The following is a 19,190-nucleotide window of genomic DNA, read 5'->3' as shown; positions in this document are numbered from 1 at the left end:
GGTTCAAATATTGTGTATATTTTATTGCATTATATTTGTGATGTGTAAATACAGGAGTTGGACAATGAAACTGAAACACCTGTCATCATTTTAGTGTGGGATTTTAGGTTTCATGGCTAAATTGGAGCAGCCTGGTGTTCAATCTTCATTAATTGCACATTGTACCAGTAAGAGTGTGAAGGTTCAATTAGCAGGGTAAGAGCACAGTTCTGCTCTAAATATTACAATGCACACAACATTATGGGAGACATAAGAGAACATAAGAGTTCAAAAGAGGACAAATTGTTGGTGCACGTCTTGCTGGAGCATCTGTGACCAAGACAGCAAGTCTTTGTGATGCATCAAGAGCCACGGTATCCAGGGTAATGTCAGCATACCACCAAGAAGGACCAACCACATCCAACAGGATTAACTGTGGACGCTGTAAGAGGAAGCTGTCTGAAAGGGATGTTCGGGTGCTAACCCGGATTGTATCCAAAAAACATTAAACCACGGCTGATCAAATCACGCAGAATTCAATGTGCACCTCAACTCTCCTGTTTCCACCAGAACTGTCCGTCACCACAATCAATTATTGTGCTCTAAAACCAGGTGTTTCAGTTTCATTCTCCAATACCTGTATATATGTGATGTATATATGTCTAAAGCATATGTACATCACAAACATTATTTTATTCTTGTTCAAAATAATAATACAGATAATAACGGACATTATCATTGAGTAACAGAGTTCATATCTGACAGTTCTATTATTTCCTTCAGAGCTCTGCAAGATTCAGAAACATCCACAATCCGCTTGTTTTTCTGATGTGCCACAGGGCGGACAGTCTTAGCTAAAATTTGCCTTTAATGGAAATGTGGTTGAGCAGAGTAGCACATGTTAAACTGATAACTTTGCTCTTTTATAATTACTGTGATATTTTTTTACAGTGGTGAACAGCTTAAATCTTATAAAGTATATTGTTACACTGTTTTATGATATTTAACCCTTTGATGCGCAACATAGGTCAAATGTGATCTTTTTAATAAATTAATTGAATCTTTCAATATTCAAGGTATTCCTCAATAAAGTTATTTTTTATCATAATTAAGGATTATTTTATTTTTTTCCTGTCTTGCTTTTTGAATAAAAACCCATTTTGTATCACTACCCCTCTAAAAGCACACATGGGTCAAAAATGACTGGCAATTTTTTTTTTAATGTTAATTCATGTTTGACTGAGGGTTTTTTAGCACAAATCTTCATATTTATTTATTTATTTTACAGGTTTTACACACAGGTCAGACAAAACCCGCACTAACCATTTCACAGCTCAGCACAGCTCACTTTGAGAGTGAGTACATTACCGGTCAGAAAGTTACAGGTAATTATGATTAGTTATTAGCTGTTGATATTCTATTTTAGTTTTAGTCTACTGTAGTTAATTAACTACTGCAGTAGCTTAACTAAGTACATTAGTAGGTCATGTAGCTACAGGGTATTTTCGTGATAATTATATTCTTGGTGAAAATAACTGAAGTATTTTATTAATTTAAAGAATAAACTTTTTAAACAAAATAAATAGTAATGTTTTATATAGTATAACAGTTTCAAACATTCAGTAGAAACAAAAAACTGTAAACCTTTGTAGATTTTGTAAATTAACAAGATTCTGACTTTTATACATAGATTGTATAAAAAAATATATAATAATAATAATAAAACTTCACAGAAAATAGCAAAACAAATACAAAATAAAATGCTTTAAAGAAAAAATACTGCTGTATCACAATATGGATTTTTTTTCTACTTTTATCTACTCTTCTAAATAAACATCATACATATGTGCATAGTTAAGTAGTTATAGCTAAAACTAAAATGTTCAGTTTTAGTTAGATAACTACAGTAGATTAAGCAAACTAATATCGAGAAGTCAACAGTTAGCTAGTTGTAATAGTAATTATGTGTAACGTTATATTAAAGATGCTTCATTCAATTTCCCTAACTATGCTGTCTGTATTTGGGTTTGTCCACTTAACCACCCTGAAAATAACACTGTGTGTGTGTGTGTGTGTGTGTGTTTCTAATGTTATGTTAAAACAATTGTAAGCAATACTGAGTCAGCTGTGCTGAGCTGTGAAATGGTAAATGTGGGTGGTGTCTGACCCGTGTGTGTAAATCTGATGTAGAAATGAAAAAGCTGCTTCTTAATAAAGTAATAAAGGAAAATAAAAATGAAGATTTGTGCTGAAGAAACGCTCAGCCAAACATGAATTAACATAGAAAATGAATGCAGGTCTATTTGGACCCATGTGTGCATTAGAGGGGTAGTGACACAAAAAGGGCTTTTAAGTAAAAATAATAAAAAGAAAAAATAAATTAAAGAAGTATGATGATCAAAATTAAGTTAATATAGACGTCCCTTCACTTCTGAATGACTGAATTAATTTATTGCTAAGAAACAGCTATACATGAAGTTACATAGAAAATGAATGCATTAGAGGGGTTTGCGTTTGTTGCGCATCAAAGCGTTAAACAAATATGGAAAATTCGTGACTGCAATTCACTGCAATAATTTCAAACAACTCATTTTATTTGCATTTTTTACAAACAAAAATTGTAAACATACAAATATGCATACAAGACACACAAGAATAAATTTGTTTAAATTATACATAAGTCTACAGCTTTTAATAAAATATCTATGTGAAATATAAGTGTATGTAACTCAATATTCTTGGTATAAAATATCCATACAAAAATATTTGTACAAAATACTGTACAGTTTCAAAAGACGCTGTGCAACACAGCAAAACGCAGGATAAGAACAATATATACTAATAAGTAAAGCCTAAGTACAAACAACTGCTGGAAAATACATTCATGTGAATGTTTATAGTGGTGTAATTACAGAGACACCCAACAGCAGCCTTAACTTGGTCATCTGTAGCTGACTAAGCAATTTAAACTTGTAAGAGGAGCTAATGCTAATGCTAACTTGCACAGCTAGCACCACAGTAACAATCAATGTTATTATTTAGAATAAAGGAGATTTCAGGTAATCCCTAAATGTTAATATGTATAGGATAAACAGTGCTAGATATAATAACACACTGAAACTGAGGTGCTGGGGTGCTAACAGAAGATTAGCTGGCCAGCTCACAGGTTGTTGTGTGGTTGTGGCTCAAACCTGAGAGGAATTTATTAAAACAACTGAAAGACTCAGATCCACTCAGAGGACCACAGCTCCTCATACACTGCAGGCGGGGCTAGCACGTCTCTGTGTCCGGGTGTGTGATGGTGGTGTTAGCTGCGCTTAGCGTCTGTGCTTTACGTTTACAGTCTTTAGCTCTGCTGAGTCTGCTGGATTTAGGAGACCATGATTTCATCATCTGAGGCCGAAAAGTCTGAGTGTTTGCAGAAATGGGACAGAGAGCTGATGCTGGAGTCTGCGCCCGGCTCGTCTTCATCCTCCTCTTCCTCTGAAGACTTTTTCCCCACGTCGCTGAGGTCTGGGTGCGGGTTGGTTTTGGTGGGCAGGGTCTGTTCCCGGCAGCCCCCGGCGGACAGCAGCTCTCTCTCCTTAGAGTTCCTCCACTTCATCCTCCGGTTCTGGAACCAGATTTTCACCTGCGGGGAAAAGTGAGGATTAGCTCTACTGTACTGCAGTCCTGTCTAAACTCAGCTCAAACACAATTAAAGATGTCAGACCTACACTGCTGACCATTTCAATACACATTAAATGCATTAAATTCCATCTTGGACTAATCATCTATTTCTATATAAAGATCAGGACGTTTGTATTTACCTGAGAGTCTTTGAGGCCCAGTTTGGTGGCCAGTTTCTTCCTGTCCGGTTTGCTGATGTATTTCTGTTTCTGGAACATTTTCTCCAGAGCTTTCCTCTGGACATCAGAGAATACGGCCCTCCGCAGCATCCCTCTCCTGGGCTTCCCTCTGGAGGCCAGGGGCCATGAGAACGTCCCGGGAATGGGCACCACGGACGAAGAGGCTGCAGAAAGAGAGACAAAACAACAGTAAGAACTCGATTCCCACACATTCTGTGAATAAGAAGTGAAGTGAAAGAGGTTTTGTGTTTTCTGAGAGGGCTAAAAGTTAACACTGCGTTACCAAAGGGCCTGCAGAGGTCTGACTTTCCCCCTCAGCTCAGAGCCTGCTGACTGAAGTGAGCTTCTCTTTATCGTCTTCAGTATCATTATATTGAATTTATTCAGTATAAACCGGCGGGGCGAAATGGCACGAGGTGACTAATTAGCACACCGCCCGCATTGGGATGGAAAGGAGGCTTCCCCCGCAGCACACACACGAGTTAATACAGCGTGAACTCTAATTGTGTAGTAATGAACTGGCAGAGAAAAGGCTGCGGACAGGCAGCTAAAGCCATATATTACAGCCACAAAGAGATTAACACTTTTAAACTAAACACAACTGCATGCCTGAATACTCAATGACCGGGGGCCCGGGGCCTTTTTCTCCCCCTGCCCTCAAATCATTTTCATTAAATGAACACGAAAACCACTGAGCCCATTGAGAGCAGCCGGTCTAAAAGGAGTCGCAACTTTATTATTTGGGCTGAATGCAGCTCGGAGCAGAATGGGCCTTTTCTTCAGCTCTCGGCTTTAGAAACTCCCCGGCTAAAGCGTGCTCTCGCAAACCGGAGCGAACCTTAAGCCCTGCTTCACACACTCTACTGCAACAACAGCTGCACTGTACACACAACCACACTTACTGTCCACATCTCAAACATTTAACATTCACTTTCCTCTGATAAATATTTTCTCACAAAGAAACTATATTGCAAAATTTTTCCATGTCATTTTTTTTCTTTTTTTTTTTTACAAATGAATCCTATCCTCAGTCCTGTAACTTTATATCTTTCTAGGTAATTCCGAAACAATAAGCAGGATATTGAGGCTATTTAACAAACCACTAACAAAATTGTACAAAAAACTGAACGTTTTGTTTTTCACCTTACTGATTTTAGCAGTATGTGAAAGCTTTCACATACTGCTAAAATTTTAAGATATTTGAGAGTAATTACTATACATGTAAAACAGATGAATGTTCTGTTATCTCGCTATTATAGAATTTGATATGTTTTTAGTTTACTAATGTTTTTAGTTTACTATTGATATTTATTGCTATTAAAATAAAATATATATATATATATATCTTTTGGATTCTGTAATAGTGATTATTCACTTCAGCTTGGCTATTTTTGCATAACTATATTATATCACTCTTTACTGATTATCAATACACACACACACTATACTCTTTAGTTGGGCACTGAAACCAGTCAGTGGCGGCTAATAGGCGAATTAGTGCGTGACTGCTCCACGCCCCTTCCAGGCTGGTAATAGTCACTGAGTGTGTGTGGGTGGTTTGGTCACGCTGTAATTGCAGCAGGTTCATGGATATAAAGCTGAAATCCAGGCTGAAATGAGCGCAGCATGTTTGGATGGTGCTGATGCTGCTGGGGGGTTAAAGCAGGGCCAGCAGTAAAAACACTCACACTGAACCGCTGTACTGCCCATTATTAATGTTAATATAAAGCGTAATTAACTGGGACAGTAAAATGAAGATGAGTAAATGAAGGGTGAGTGATGATGATGAAGATGAGGGGATGCTGATGTGAGACGGTCTCACTCACCAGGGAAATACGCAGAGCGGAGAAACGGGTAAAACGACCCATCGAAGTACGGAGCAGGAAACGCTTTGGGGTGGAACGTGCACACGGAGGGGGGGCACGGAGCTGCAGGACACAAAACACACACCAGCATAAACATTACATTCACCAATACCTACCAATTCACACACACACATACACTCTCTCTCACACTCACACACACTGTTTGTATCATACTTAACTAAACACACTGATTATCTCTATTTACTGTTCATCACCACCACTACACACACACACACACCTATGTATCCCTATATACACATACATAATACATACAACACACCTATACACTTACACACACACACATTTACACACAAACTATTTACTATGAAACTATATAATATCATACTAATATCATAATCATACTATCATACTGATATCACTCTTTACTCACCACACACACACGCACCTAAGTATGTATGTGCATTTACACTTATATCATATATATGTTTATGTATACATAAACACATCTATACACTTTTACTTACACTCACCTGTGCGGGGGGTGTGCGCTAGGATGGCTCTGACTCCGAACTTTAGCTCCTCGGGCGCTGAGTGGTGGGTCTTGGTGAGCGCGGGTGCTGATTGGTGGGTCTTGGTGAGCGTGGGCTGCGTGGGCGGCGCTCGCGGCAGCAGCAGTTCCTCCACGCGGAACCCGGATCTGCGTGGTTGGGGCGGAGGCAGAGGAGGGGGCGGGGTCTTCATCATCATCATCATCATCATCCTTCTCAACACGTGACAGGCACAGAGAACGAGTGGGCGCTGAGACACGGCAGAGAGCGCGAGCGCCAGCCTTTATAACTCGCACGCTCGCTCCTGATTGGTCAGACCGCGGCACGCTGTTGATTGGCGAGCTCGCAACAAAGAGGGCGGGGAACAATTAGCATACAGGAGCGTTTGTGAAGTGAGTTTTCTCCTTTTGTGCTGAACACTAAATAACTTCATTTAAAACCATTTAGATTAACCAGTGATCATTTACACAGAACTGAGCATTTACTATATATTTTACATATATTATTATTATTATTATTATTATTATTATTATTATTATTATTATTATTATTATTATTATTATTATTATTATTATTATTATTATTGTTGTTGTTGAGACTGTTGTTTGGTATAAATAGTGTATAGCAATAATATTATTACAACATTACATAAACACTACTACAAAAGGTCCACATGGTTCTTTATTAAATTAAGTGGTTTTACTTAAATTCAAGAGAAGACAAAACCCCTTGTTTAAATAGTTAAAAGCTGTAAATGGTTCTACTAAGAAAAAATATTTATAAAAGTATATATATATATATATATATATATATATATATATATATATATATATATATATGCACTCTTTACAGAGGGTTCTAGAAAATACACTAGTTCTGGGTAGATCTGTAAGAGTAGAAATGTGATTTGATTTTTATTAATTAAAAACACTTGTTTAGTTGTTTATTTGTTTACAGTGCTAAATAGACTGATTTTCAGTGTCTGAGTGTAATAAATAGACTGTAATAAAATTGATTTTACTGCACGATGTAATTAATTGTAGAGGATGAAGAACGTTACAGAGATACAGACTGATGGAACAGTGCACTGCTACTACCCACTGCAGCATGCAAGAATAATTACACATTAAATATAATACAATCGTTTTAATTTAGTAAATCAACTGTAATTTTGGAAAAACCTGCACAAGAATTCTCAACTAACTAAGTCCTGCAGTCGTGTTATCTCCACCTCCACTTGCAGAGGCGGAATAAAACATCAAATTAAAACAAAAGAATTACAATTTTTCAAAATGCACTGTGTTGTCCTGAATTTAAGACCACTAAAATTATTATTATTATTATTATTATTATTATTATTATTATTATTATTATTATTATTATTATTATTATTATTAGTAGTAGTAGTAGTAGTAGTAGTAGTAGTAGTAGTTGTAGTAGTAGTTTTATTATTATTATTATTATTATTATTATTATTATTATTATTATTATTATTATTATTATTATTATTATTAGTAGTAGTAGTAGTAGTAGTAGTAGTAGTTGTAGTAGTAGTTTTATTATTATTATTATTATTATTATTATTATTATTATTATTATTATTATTATTATTAGTAGTAGTAGTAGTTGTAGTAGTAGTTTTATTATTATTATTATTATTATTATTATTATTATTATTATTATTATTATTATTATTATTATTATTATTAGTAGTAGTAGTAGTAGTAGTAGTAGTTGTAGTAGTAGTTTTATTATTATTATTATTATTATTATTATTATTATTATTATTATTATTATTATTATTATTATTATTATTATGAGTAGTAGTAGTATATATCAAAATAAAGAGACAAAATAACCGAAAGCATGAGAGCAACTGTTAAATACACACACACACACACGCACGCACGCACGCACACACACACACACTTCCCCTAATTTCCTATTTTTTATATTGTAATTGAATAGAAGTGTCTTGTCCTCTTTGTGAACAGATGGTTAGAGGTAGAACATGTCTTTTGCCTTTATTCCTTCTTTCTCGCGCTCTCTCTCCATCTCTCCATCACAGATGCTGAGAGACGCACAGGAGACATTATTTCTCTCTCTCTCTCTCTCTCTCTCTCTCTCTCTCTCTCTATTTGAGTATATATATACTCAAAGAGTATACTGTACAACAAAAATGCCTTTTAATATAGTAATATTATAAGACAGTAATTTCCTGTTCCTTGGCAAAAGTTTCACCCAGTTTCACTTAAAACAATTTAATACAAATTTGTATTTATTTATTTTTATTTATAAATACATAAATGTTATTATTGTGTATTTGTTCTTTAACCATTATTATAGGCAATGAATATATACAACTTTTTATTTATGTTTTTCAAAGCATTGTAAGGTAAATAGGTAAATAAATCCTAAATAAGCATTTATGGTGAAGATGTGTGAGCAGTAAATCATTCCAGGAGCTTCATTACCACAACAGAAAACATTTAAAAAAGCAATTAGGAGCTCACTTTAGAAATAAAGACATAAAATGAAACTTATTACTGATTTTGCTTAAAGAGTGTTTTAATGTTTAGGAATATGATTTTTTGTTTGGATCAGTATTTTTTGCAGCAGGTATCGGGGGTGGGGGGGCAGTGGGGGGTATTGGGGGTGCGCGGATAACAGCCAGGAGCCGGTGACAAGCATTAAATCCATATTAACTTGGCATTTAACACAGCCCTTTCTTTTTAAACGCAGAAAAAGCCACACACACCTCTCAGGACAAAGCGTTTAGTGAGCGTCGTTTCGCTGCACCTGTTCTTTGATATGTCCTGCAGCAGGGATTAGGCTGGTTTTTAAGACAGTCTTAACTCCACCATTGGTTGTCTATCAAAAAGAAAAAAAAACTCTAAGTGTGTTTGCGGGTCTGAAAGCCGGACCGGCGCGGGGGAAGTTAAGCTCGCAGCTATTAAACTAAAATATCCCTCCCATTTGGCAGCGTGTATAACAGGTGCTGTTATAATCCTCTTTACACGCTGTAATTGTTCCACTGATTCATAAACAGGCACAAGCCAGCCTATTCAGCCTCATACAGTCCACATCTTTCCCTCTTTCTTTCTTTCTTTCTTTCTTTCTTTTTTTCTTTTCTTTTTTCTTTTCTTTTCTTCTCCTCGCCGTGGTTCTGTCACGGCTCGGCCCGGCCCGGACCTTTTGTTTGTGTTGAACATTTGGATGCAAATTTAATTACTGATAATATCTCATCCAGATCCACTTTATTTTAATAATAATCTCAAAAGAGATTAATGTAGTTAGTTAAGAACAGAAGACAGTCATTTAGAGCCGGTTTAGGGCGTGAGATACTCTCTCCTCACACACCTGATGCCTGATACATTGAAAAGACTCTGTCTAGAGTTTGTTTGGAGAAAATATTTCAGTCTAAAATCTAAATCATGTTTTAACATTAAATTTGTAAAATAAATTATAAAGTTAAAATGATGAAGAAATACATGTAAGATGTTAGAATAAAAAAAAAAGTTGCCAAAGAAAACTAGATCCACTTAGATTTGCTTCTGTTTGTCCGTTAAAACCATTCCATAAACATTTAATAGGATTGGTATATATAGGAAAGAAAGTGTCTGTAGTTGAAATTCAGCACCTTGTTTCACTTCTCCATCACTGTAAAGAAGTCCGAATCCTCACACAGAACTGTGTGCGGAAATATCCTCAGGGTTTTCTGACAGAGATTCAGAGGTTAAGTTTACATTCTGATTGTAGGTTATATAAAGAGATTCAGCAGTGTTGGGCCATTTAGGGTCATGACCTGTTTACTAGGGACAGGCTAGACGCACATATTGCAGCGTATATGTGTGTGTGTGTGTGTGTGTGTGTGTGAGCGGGTTTGGAGTGGACGGGTGACAGAGGGTCTACAGTGTTTGGTGGTCATCGGGCATTGACACGTTTCTGAGCGAGTAATCGGATTGTAAGCGAGCGTGGGTACTTATGTCAGTTTGCGTCTCGTCACATGAATAACGCGCGGCCCCGGAGCGCCGGTCAGCCCGGGGCCCTAATCTCACCCGCCGCAGCGTTTAGAGCCAGAAAGAGCCGAAGCCTCATTTAATTCATATATGATTCTCACTGAAGCGTTCTGATGTATTAGCATAACAGCAGGAAAGCACTGCCTTTTCACTGGCCCTCTGTGTGAGAGAGTGTGTGTGAAGGGTAGGCCCCCTGAATATATTTAAGGTCAGTTAGAGTGTGTATAAAGACCACAGTGTGTGCCAGTATTTTTACGGTACAGTATTAACACTCATATTGAAAAGTGCTTTCGTTAGAAAAGGCTTTATAGAACAAATATTTGGTCTGTATTAAAAACAGATTTTCTGCTATACATTATTCATTACTCAATATGCTTTTTTGAGTATCTACCACCCATAATCATGCATGGATTTAACAGTCAGGATTAAATTAAATATCCATCATCATTACACCTTCAAAATTTATTCTCAATCCTACAATATCTAACATGAATTCTTAAATATTTATTATACAGTATTTAGTATCATTATCCTCTATAAATGTAGTGTGTATTGTGAATGATGTGCTTAATCACACAATGACATATTTTAAGATGTATGCGTGGCTATATATCTATAATCATTCTATTATACATGCGTATGTTTATTCTCTCTATTTATTTGCCATTTTCATATATTGTTTTTATGTAGATGCTGGAACACAAAATTTCCTTTAGGGATTAAATAAAGTAAAATATTATCTAATTATTTAATACAACTCAATATGAATGATTCAGTATCTAGTGAGAATAGTTCAGAACTTACTTTGAATTATTGGGTATTAATTGTGAACTGTTCAGTATGTATAATTTTACGGTATTAAAGTGAATGCAATATGTGGTGAATGTTTTATTTAGTAAGTGAGTGTGAGACAGTGGGCAGGCTGGGGATGAACTCTGTTTAATAGGGTTCATTTTACTCAGTTTCATCCAGACTTCTGAAGCGGAATCTGACGTTAACTCCTGAACCAGGATGTAACTCTGTGTGTGTGTGACTCTGAGGTCGTGAGCTGTGATGAAACTCAGATTCAGGTGCATCAGTCACACACACACACACACACACACACACACAAATCAGTCCTGACTGACTTTACACTCGCGCCCAGCGGCCACCGACCCCCGACCAGGACCCTAAAGCGGAACCGCCGCTCATTCACCACACACACATACACTCACACACACACACACACACACACACACACACACACACACACACACACACACACACACACACACACACACACACACACATCTGCAGCGACACACTCTGCAGTGACTGATCCCGTTACGTCTGTCAGATCTGAAAGAGCCGGGGGTGAGAAAACAGTCAAACATCCTAAAGAGCGCAGTGACTGGGCTAACATGCATTAACACACACACACACACACACACACACACACACACACACACACACACACACACACACACACACACACACACACACACACACACACACTCACACAGCTGGAATGAGTCTATGAAGTTTTCTTTCTTGAATAAAAAACAATAAAACCTATAAAAAATAAGTGCTGTCCACATAAATATGTTAACATATTTAACGATTCATCTGGGAAATTTACAGCGTTTCATTATTTTACCCACTTTATCCCAATGTTCTTCCATAGTCCACAGAGCCTGGTGACATTACGTTTTAAGCTGTTATTAGTGATGTAAACAAGACTAGAAGAAAAATGTTATTAATCACATGGTGTGATTATTAGCTAATTAGCTCTAAAAAAAAGTTTTTTTACAATTTGCTAAAAAAAAAGGTCAGATCTGTATTTACATTTTCATTATTTTCATTATATTACATGTTGCTATTACACAAAATGCATTTAAATACAGTTTTTCTCGATTGACCAAATTGGATGGATTCTAGTCTGTAGTCCAAAAATCTACTTGGGTTTTAATGAATTCATGCAGAGGAACAAGTACATCGCTCAGGAATGATCATCTCAGATCATCTCAGTCCCCAGACCTGAATATAACTGAAAATCTGTGGTGTGATTTAAAGCGGGATGTTCATCATCGGAAAACCTGACTGAACTGGAGATGTTTTGTAGAAGAAGAGGAATGATCTCTGAAGCCAGACTTTCATTGAAAGCTATAGAAAACCTTTAAAGGCTGTTATTTCTGCAAAAGGAGCATTAACTAAATATTGATGTAAATGTTTTGTTAAGGAGCTCAAATGTCTTTTATTGCACACTTTCTGTAAATCCTATAAACTTAATTTCACTTCTCAAACATCACTGTGTTTGTCTGCTATATGATATATTTACCTGAAATTGCTGATCCAAACCACCAATGATTTATAAAGAAAAATCATGAAAATGATCAGGTGTGCCTTCATCCCACTGAATTAAATCATTAAAAGTGAGAGAGCAAGGTCAACAGCATCTGAAAATCTCCAAAATGACTTGTTACTACAGTGTGTTCAGTCTCTTCAGTGTGTTCAGTCTCTTCAGTGTGTTCAGTCTCTTCAGTGTGTTCAGTCTCTTCAGTGTGTTCAGTCTCTTCAGTGTGTTCAGTCTCTTCAGTGTGTTCAGTTTTTTTCAGTGAGTTCAGTCTCTTCAGTGTGTTCAGTCTCTTCAGTGTGTTCAGTCACTTCAGTGTGTTCAGTCTCTTCAGTGTGTTCAGTATTTTCAGTGAGTTCAGTCTCTTCAGTGTGTTCAGTCTCTTCAGTGTGTTCAGTCACTTCAGTGTGTTCAGTATTTTCAGTGTGTTCAGTCTCTTCAGTGTGTTCAGTCTCTACAGTGTGTTCAGTCTCTTCAGTGTGTTCAGTCTCTTCAGTGTGTTCAGTATTTTCAGTGTGTTCAGTATTTTCAGTGAGTTCAGTCTCTTCAGTGTGTTCAGTCTCTTCAGTGTGCTCAGTCACTTCAGTGTGTTCAGTCTCTTCAGTGTGTTCAGTCACTTCAGTGTGTTCAGTCTCTTCAGTGTGTTCAGTATTTTCAGTGAGTTCAGTCTCTTCAGTGTGTTCAGTCTCTTCAGTGTGTTCAGTCACTTCAGTGTGTTCAGTATTTTCAGTGTGTTCAGTCTCTTCAGTGTGTTCAGTCTCTACAGTGTGTTCAGTCTCTTCAGTGTGTTCAGTCTCTTCAGTGTGTTCAGTATTTTCAGTGTGTTCAGTATTTTCAGTGAGTTCAGTCTCTTCAGTGTGTTAAGTCTCTTCAGTGTGCTCAGTCACTTCAGTGTGTTCAGTCTCTTCAGTGTGTTCAGTATTTTCAGTGTGTTCAGTCTCTTCAGTGTGTTCAGTCACTTCAGTGTGCTCAGTCTCTTCAGTGTGTTCAGTCTCTTCAGTGTGTTCAGTCTCTTCAGTTTGTTCAGTATTTTCAGTATGTTCAGTCTCTTCAGTGTGTTCAGTCTCTTCAGTGTGTTCAGTCTCTACAGTGTGTTCAGTCTCTTTAGTGTGTTCAGTCTCTTCAGTGTGTTCAGTCACTTAAGTGTGTTCAGTTTCTTCAGTGTGTTCAGTATTTTCAGTGTGTTCAGTATTTTCAGTGAGTTCAGTCTCTTCAGTGTGTTCAGTCTCTTCAGTGTGTTCAGTCTATTCAGTGTGTCCCAGACTCTTCAGTGTGTTCAGTCTCTTAGGTGTGTTCAGTCTCTTCAGTGTGTTCAGTCTCTTCAGTGTGTTCCAGTCTCTTCAGTGTGTTCAGTCACTTCAGTGTGTTCAGTCTCTTCAGTGTGTTCAGTATTTTCAGTGTGTTCAGTCTCTTCCGTGTGTTCAGTATTTTCAGTGTGTTCAGTCTCTTCAGTGTGTTTAGTATTTTCAGTGTGTTCAGTCTCTTCAGTGTGTTCAGTCTTTTCAGTGTGTTCAGTCTCTTCAGTGTGTTCAGTATTTTCAGTGAGTTCAGTCTCTTCAGTGTGTCCAGTCTCTTCAGTGTGTTCAGTCTATTCAGTGTGTCCCAGACTCTTCAGTGTGTCCAGTCTCTTCAGTGTGTTCAGTCTATTCAGTGTGTCCCAGACTCTTCAGTGTGTTCAGTCTCTTAGGTGTGTTCAGTCTCTTCAGTGTGTTCCAGTCTCTTCAGTGTGTTCAGTCACTTCAGTGTGTTCAGTCTCTTCAGTGTGTTCAGTATTTTCAGTGTGTTCAGTCTCTTCAGTGTGTTCAGTATTTTCTTCAGTGTGTTCAGTCTCTTCAGTGTGTTCCAGACTCTTCAGTGTGTTCAGTCTCTTCAGTGTGTTCAGTATTTTCAGTGTGTTCAGTCTCTTCAGTGTGTTCAGTCTCTTCAGTGTGTTCAGTCTCTTTAGTGTGTTCAGTCTCTTCAGTGTGTTCAGTCAATAAAGTGTGTTCAGTCTCTTCAGTGTGTTCAGTATTTTCAGTGTGTTCAGTATTTTCAGTGAGTTCAGTCTCTTCAGTGTGTTCAGTCTCTTCAGTGTGTTCAGTCTATTCAGTGTGTCCCAGACTCTTCAGTGTGTTCAATCTCTTCAGTGTGTTCAGTATTTTCAGTGTGTTCAGTCTCTTCAGTGTGTTCAGTATTTTCAGTGTGTTCAGTCTCTTCAGTGAGTTCAGTCTCTTCAGTGTGTTCAGTCTCTTCAGTGTGCTCAGTCACTTCAGTGTGTTCAGTCTCTTCAGTGTGTTCAGTCACTTCAGTGTGTTCAGTCTCTTCAGTGTGTTCAGTATTTTCAGTGTGTTCAGTATTTTCAGTGAGTTCAGTCTCTTCAGTGTGTTCAGTCTCTTCAGTGTGCTCAGTCACTTCAGTGTGTTCAGTCTCTTCAGTGTGTTCAGTATTTTCATTGTGTTCAGTCTCTTCAGTGTGTTCAGTCACTTCAGTGTGTTCAGTCTCTTCAGTGTGTTCAGTATTTTCAGTGTGTTCAGTCTCTTCAGTGTGTTCAGTCACTTCAGTGTGCTCAGTCTCTTCAGTGTGTTCAGTCTCTTCAGTGTGTTCAGTCTCTTCAGTTTGTTCAGTATTTTCAGTATGTTCAGTCTCTTCAGTGTGTTCAGTCTCTTCAGTGTGTTCAGTCTCTACAGTGTGTTCAGTCTCTTTAGTGTGTTCAGTCTCTTCAGTGTGTTCAGTCACTTAAGTGTGTTCAGTTTCTTCAGTGTGTTCAGTATTTTCAGTGTGTTCAGTATTTTCAGTGAGTTCAGTCTCTTCAGTGTGTTCAGTCTCTTCAGTGTGTTCAGTCTATTCAGTGTGTCCCAGACTCTTCAGTGTGTTCAGTCTCTTAGGTGTGTTCAGTCTCTTCAGTGTGTTCAGTCTCTTCAGTGTGTTCAGTCACTTCAGTGTGTTCAGTCTCTTCAGTGTGTTCAGTATTTTCAGTGTGTTCAGTCTCTTCCGTGTGTTCAGTATTTTCAGTGTGTTCAGTCTCTTCAGTGTGTTTAGTATTTTCAGTGTGTTCAGTCTCTTCAGTGTGTTCAGTCTTTTCAGTGTGTTCAGTCTCTTCAGTGTGTTCAGTATTTTCAGTGAGTTCAGTCTCTTCAGTGTGTCCAGTCTCTTCAGTGTGTTCAGTCTATTCAGTGTGTCCCAGACTCTTCAGTGTGTCCAGTCTCTTCAGTGTGTTCAGTCTATTCAGTGTGTTCAGTCTCTTAGGTGTGTTCAGTCTCTTCAGTGTGTTCCAGTCTCTTCAGTGTGTTCAGTCACTTCAGTGTGTTCAGTCTCTTCAGTGTGTTCAGTATTTTCAGTGTGTTCAGTCTCTTCAGTGTGTTCAGTATTTTCTTCAGTGTGTTCAGTCTCTTCAGTGTGTTCCAGACTCTTCAGTGTGTTCAGTCTCTTCAGTGTGTTCAGTATTTTCAGTGTGTTCAGTCTCTTCAGTGTGTTCAGTCTCTTCAGTGTGTTCAGTCTCTTTAGTGTGTTCAGTCTCTTCAGTGTGTTCAGTCACTAAAGTGTGTTCAGTCTCTTCAGTGTGTTCAGTATTTTCAGTGTGTTCAGTATTTTCAGTGAGTTCAGTCTCTTCAGTGTGTTCAGTCTCTTCAGTGTGTTCAGTCTATTCAGTGTGTCCCAGACTCTTCAGTGTGTTCAGTCTCTTCAGTGTGTTCAGTATTTTCAGTGTGTTCAGTCTTTTCAGTGTGTTCAGTATTTTCAGGGTGTTCAGTCTCTTCAGTGTGTTCAGTCTCTTCAGTGTGTCCCAGACTCTTCAGTGTGTTCAGTCTCTTCAGTGTGTTCAGTATTTTCAGTGTGTTCAGTCTCTTCAGTGTGTTCAGTATTTTCAGTGTGTTCGGTCTCTTCAGTGTGTTCAGTCTCTTCAGTGTGTTCAGTATTTTCAGTGTGTTCAGTCTCTTCAGTGTGTTCAGTATTTTCAGTGTGTTCAGTCTCTTCAGTGTGTTCAGTCTCTTCAGTGTGTTCCAGTCTCTTCAGTGTGTTCAGTCTCTTCAGTGTGTTCAGTCTCTTCAGTGTGCTCAGTCTCTCCAGTGTGTTCAGTCTCTTCAGTGTGCTCAGTCTCTCCAGTGTGTTCAGACTCTTCAGTGTGTTCCAGACTCTTAAGTGTGTTCAGTCACTTCAGTGTGTTCCAGACTCTTAAGTGTGTTCAGTCTCTTCAGTGTGTTCCAGACTCTTCAGTGTGTTCAGTCTCTTCAGTGTGTTCCAGACTCTTAAGTGTGTTCAGTCTCTTCAGTGTGTTCCAGACTCTTAAGTGTGTTCAGTCTCTTCAGTGTGTTCCAGACTCTTCAGTGTGTTCAGTCTCTTCAGTGTGTTCCAGACTCTTAAGTGTGTTCAGTCTCTTCAGTGTGTTCAGTATTTTCAGTGTGTTCAGTCTATTCAGTGTCCCAGTCTCTTCAGTGTGTTCAGTCTCTTCAGTGTGTCCCAGTCTCTTAAGTGTGTTCAGTCTCTTCAGTGTGTTCCAGACTCTTAAGTGTGTTCAGTCTATTCAGTGTGTTCAGTCTCTTCAGTGTGTTCAGTCTCGTCAGTGTGTCCCAGTCTCTTAAGTGTGTTCAGTCTCTTCAGTGTGTTCCAGACTCTTAAGTGTGTCCCAGTCTCTTAAGTGTGTTCAGTCTCTTCAGTGTGTTCCAGACTCTTAAGTGTGTTCCAGCCTCTTCAGTGTGTTCAGTCTCTTCAGTGTGTTCCAGACTCTTAAGCGTGTTCAGTCTCTTCAGTGTGTTCAGTATTTTCAGTGTGTTCAGTCTATTCAGTGTGTCCCAGTCTCTTCAGTGTGTTCAGTCTCTTCAGTGTGTCCCAGTGTCTTCAGTGTGTTCAGTCTCTTCAGTGTGTTCAGTCTCTTCAGTGTGTTCAGTCTCTTCAGTGTGTTCCAGACTCTTAAGTGTGTTCAGTCTCTTCAGTGTGTTCAGTCTCTTCAGTGTGTTCAGTCTCTTCAGTGTGTCCCAGACTCTTAAGTGGGTTCAGTCTCTTCACTGTGTTCAGTCTATTCAGTGTGTTCAGTCTCTTCAGTGTGTTCAGTCTCTTCAGTGTGTTCAGTCACTTCAGTGAGTTCAGTCTCTTCAGTGTGTTCAGTCTTTTCAGTGTGTTCAGTCTCTTCAGTGTGTTCAGTCTCTTTAGTGTGTTCAGTCTCTTCAGTGTGTTCAGTCACTTTAGTGTGTTCAGTCTCTTCAGTGTGTTCCAGTATTTTCAGTGTGTTCAGTCTCTTCAGTGTGTTCAGTATTTTCAGTGTGTTCAGTCTCTTCAGTGTGTTCCAGACTCTTAAGTGTGTTCAGTCTCTTTAGTGTGTTCAGTCTCTTCAGTGTGTTCAGTATTTTCAGTGTGTTCAGTCTCTTCAGTGTGTTCCAGACTCTTTAGTGTGTTCAGTCTCTTCAGTGTGTTTAGTATTTTCAGTGTGTTCAGTATTTTCAGTGTGTTTAGTATTTTCAGTGTGTTCAGTCTTTTCAGTGTGTTTAGTATTTTCAGTGTGTTCAGTATTTTCAGTGTGTTTAGTATTTTCAGTGTGTTCAGTATTTTCAGTGTGTTTAGTATTTTCAGTGTGTTCAGTCTTTTCAGTGTGTTTAGTATTTTCAGTGTGTTCAGTCTTTTCAGTGTGTTTAGTATTTTCAGTGTGTTTAGTATTTTCAGTGTGTTCAGTCTATTCAGTGTGTCCCAGACTCTTCAGTGTGTTCAGTCTCTTTAGTGTGTTCAGTCTCTTCAGTGTGTTCCAGTATTTTCAGTGTGTTCAGTCTCTTCAGTGTGTTCAGTCTCTTCAGTGTGTTCAGTCTCTTCAGTGTGTTCAGTATTTTCAGTGTGTTTAGTATTTTCAGTGTGTTCAGTCTTTTCAGTGTGTTCAGTCTCTTCAGTGTGTTCAGTCTTTTCAGTGTGTTTAGTATTTTCAGTGTGTTCAGTCTTTTCAGTGTGTTTAGTATTTTCAGTGTGTTCAGTCTATTCAGTGTGTCCCAGACTCTTCAGTGTGTTCAGTCTCTTTAGTGTGTTCAGTCTCTTCAGTGTGTTCCAGTATTTTCAGTGTGTTCAGTCTCTTCAGTGTGTTCAGTCTCTTCAGTGTGTTCAGTATTTTCAGTGTGTTTAGTATTTTCAGTGTGTTCAGTCTTTTCAGTGTGTTGCAGTCTTTTCAGTGTGTTTAGTATTTTCAGTGAGTTCAGTCTCTTCAGTGTGTTCAGTTTAGATTAAACTGAGGGTTTGAGTCTAAGTTTATTCAGTTTGTAATGTGCACACACTTAAATGTGTGTATTGAATTAATAGTTTAATTAGAAATAAAATGGGGGGACAGTCGCAGCAGGGTCAGATTAAATCTCATCTCCATTCAACTCATCTCTACTAAACTCCCTTAAATAAAAAAAACATTTATTAACAAAGTTTTGAGAATGTACTACTGCAACAAAATAACTTATTATATTATATATATAAATATATTTTTTATGTTTTTGTTTTGTTGTAAATAACAATGAATTCACACATAAGTTAAATTAGTAACAATATGTAAAAAGTAACGTCAATAAATGATTAGTTGAGATGTTATGTTGTAAATAATGTTAATTAACCTACTGTTATTGTAACATAACATTAAAAAATGTAATTTAACAATAAAATGTAGGTAGTGCATGCATAAAAACTGCAAATATCAATAATTA

General features: G+C 37.8%; 1 protein-coding gene across 4 annotated transcripts; it reads right to left on the bottom strand.

Moving 5' to 3' along the window:
* Positions 1 to 2,408: 2,408 nt before the first annotated feature.
* dbx1a (developing brain homeobox 1a) lies at positions 2,409 to 6,463 on the bottom strand. 4 transcript variants are annotated; one of them, XM_022663935.2, is made up of 5 exons: positions 6,269 to 6,463; positions 6,178 to 6,238; positions 5,654 to 5,755; positions 3,789 to 3,991; positions 2,409 to 3,610 (listed from the first exon to the last, which is right to left on the bottom strand). In XM_022663935.2, exons 1-5 carry the CDS (start codon positions 6,410 to 6,412, stop codon positions 3,350 to 3,352), a joined length of 771 nt encoding a protein of 256 aa, XP_022519656.1. In that variant the 5' UTR covers positions 6,413 to 6,463; the 3' UTR covers positions 2,409 to 3,349. The 4 variants fall into 4 exon arrangements, with proteins under 4 accessions (XP_022519656.1, XP_022519658.1, XP_022519655.1 ...); XM_022663937.2 differs by having other exon boundaries at positions 6,184 to 6,238; XM_022663934.2 differs by having other exon boundaries at positions 6,178 to 6,463.
* Positions 6,464 to 19,190: the final 12,727 nt, after the last annotated feature.

Source organism: Astyanax mexicanus, chromosome 16, assembly GCF_023375975.1.
Source record: "Astyanax mexicanus isolate ESR-SI-001 chromosome 16, AstMex3_surface, whole genome shotgun sequence".
NCBI classification, from domain to species: Eukaryota; Metazoa; Chordata; class Actinopteri; order Characiformes; family Acestrorhamphidae; genus Astyanax; species Astyanax mexicanus.
This window is presented reverse-complemented; position numbering and strand designations above follow the sequence as displayed.

What these genes read in the sequence shown, in the direction of transcription:
- dbx1a (XM_022663934.2), bottom strand. Translation starts at nt 6,412, where the DNA reads ATGATGATGATGATGATGATGAAGACCCCGCCCCCTCCTCTGCCTCCG. An exon ending in CACCCCCCGCACAGGTGAGT is followed by an intron (nt 5,756 to 6,177) that starts GTAAGTAAAAGT and finishes TGTGTCCTGCAG; the next exon opens with CTCCGTGCCCCCCCTCCGTG. An exon ending in CCGCTCTGCGTATTTCCCTG is followed by an intron (nt 3,992 to 5,653) that starts GTGAGTGAGACC and finishes CTCTTTCTGCAG; the next exon opens with CCTCTTCGTCCGTGGTGCCC.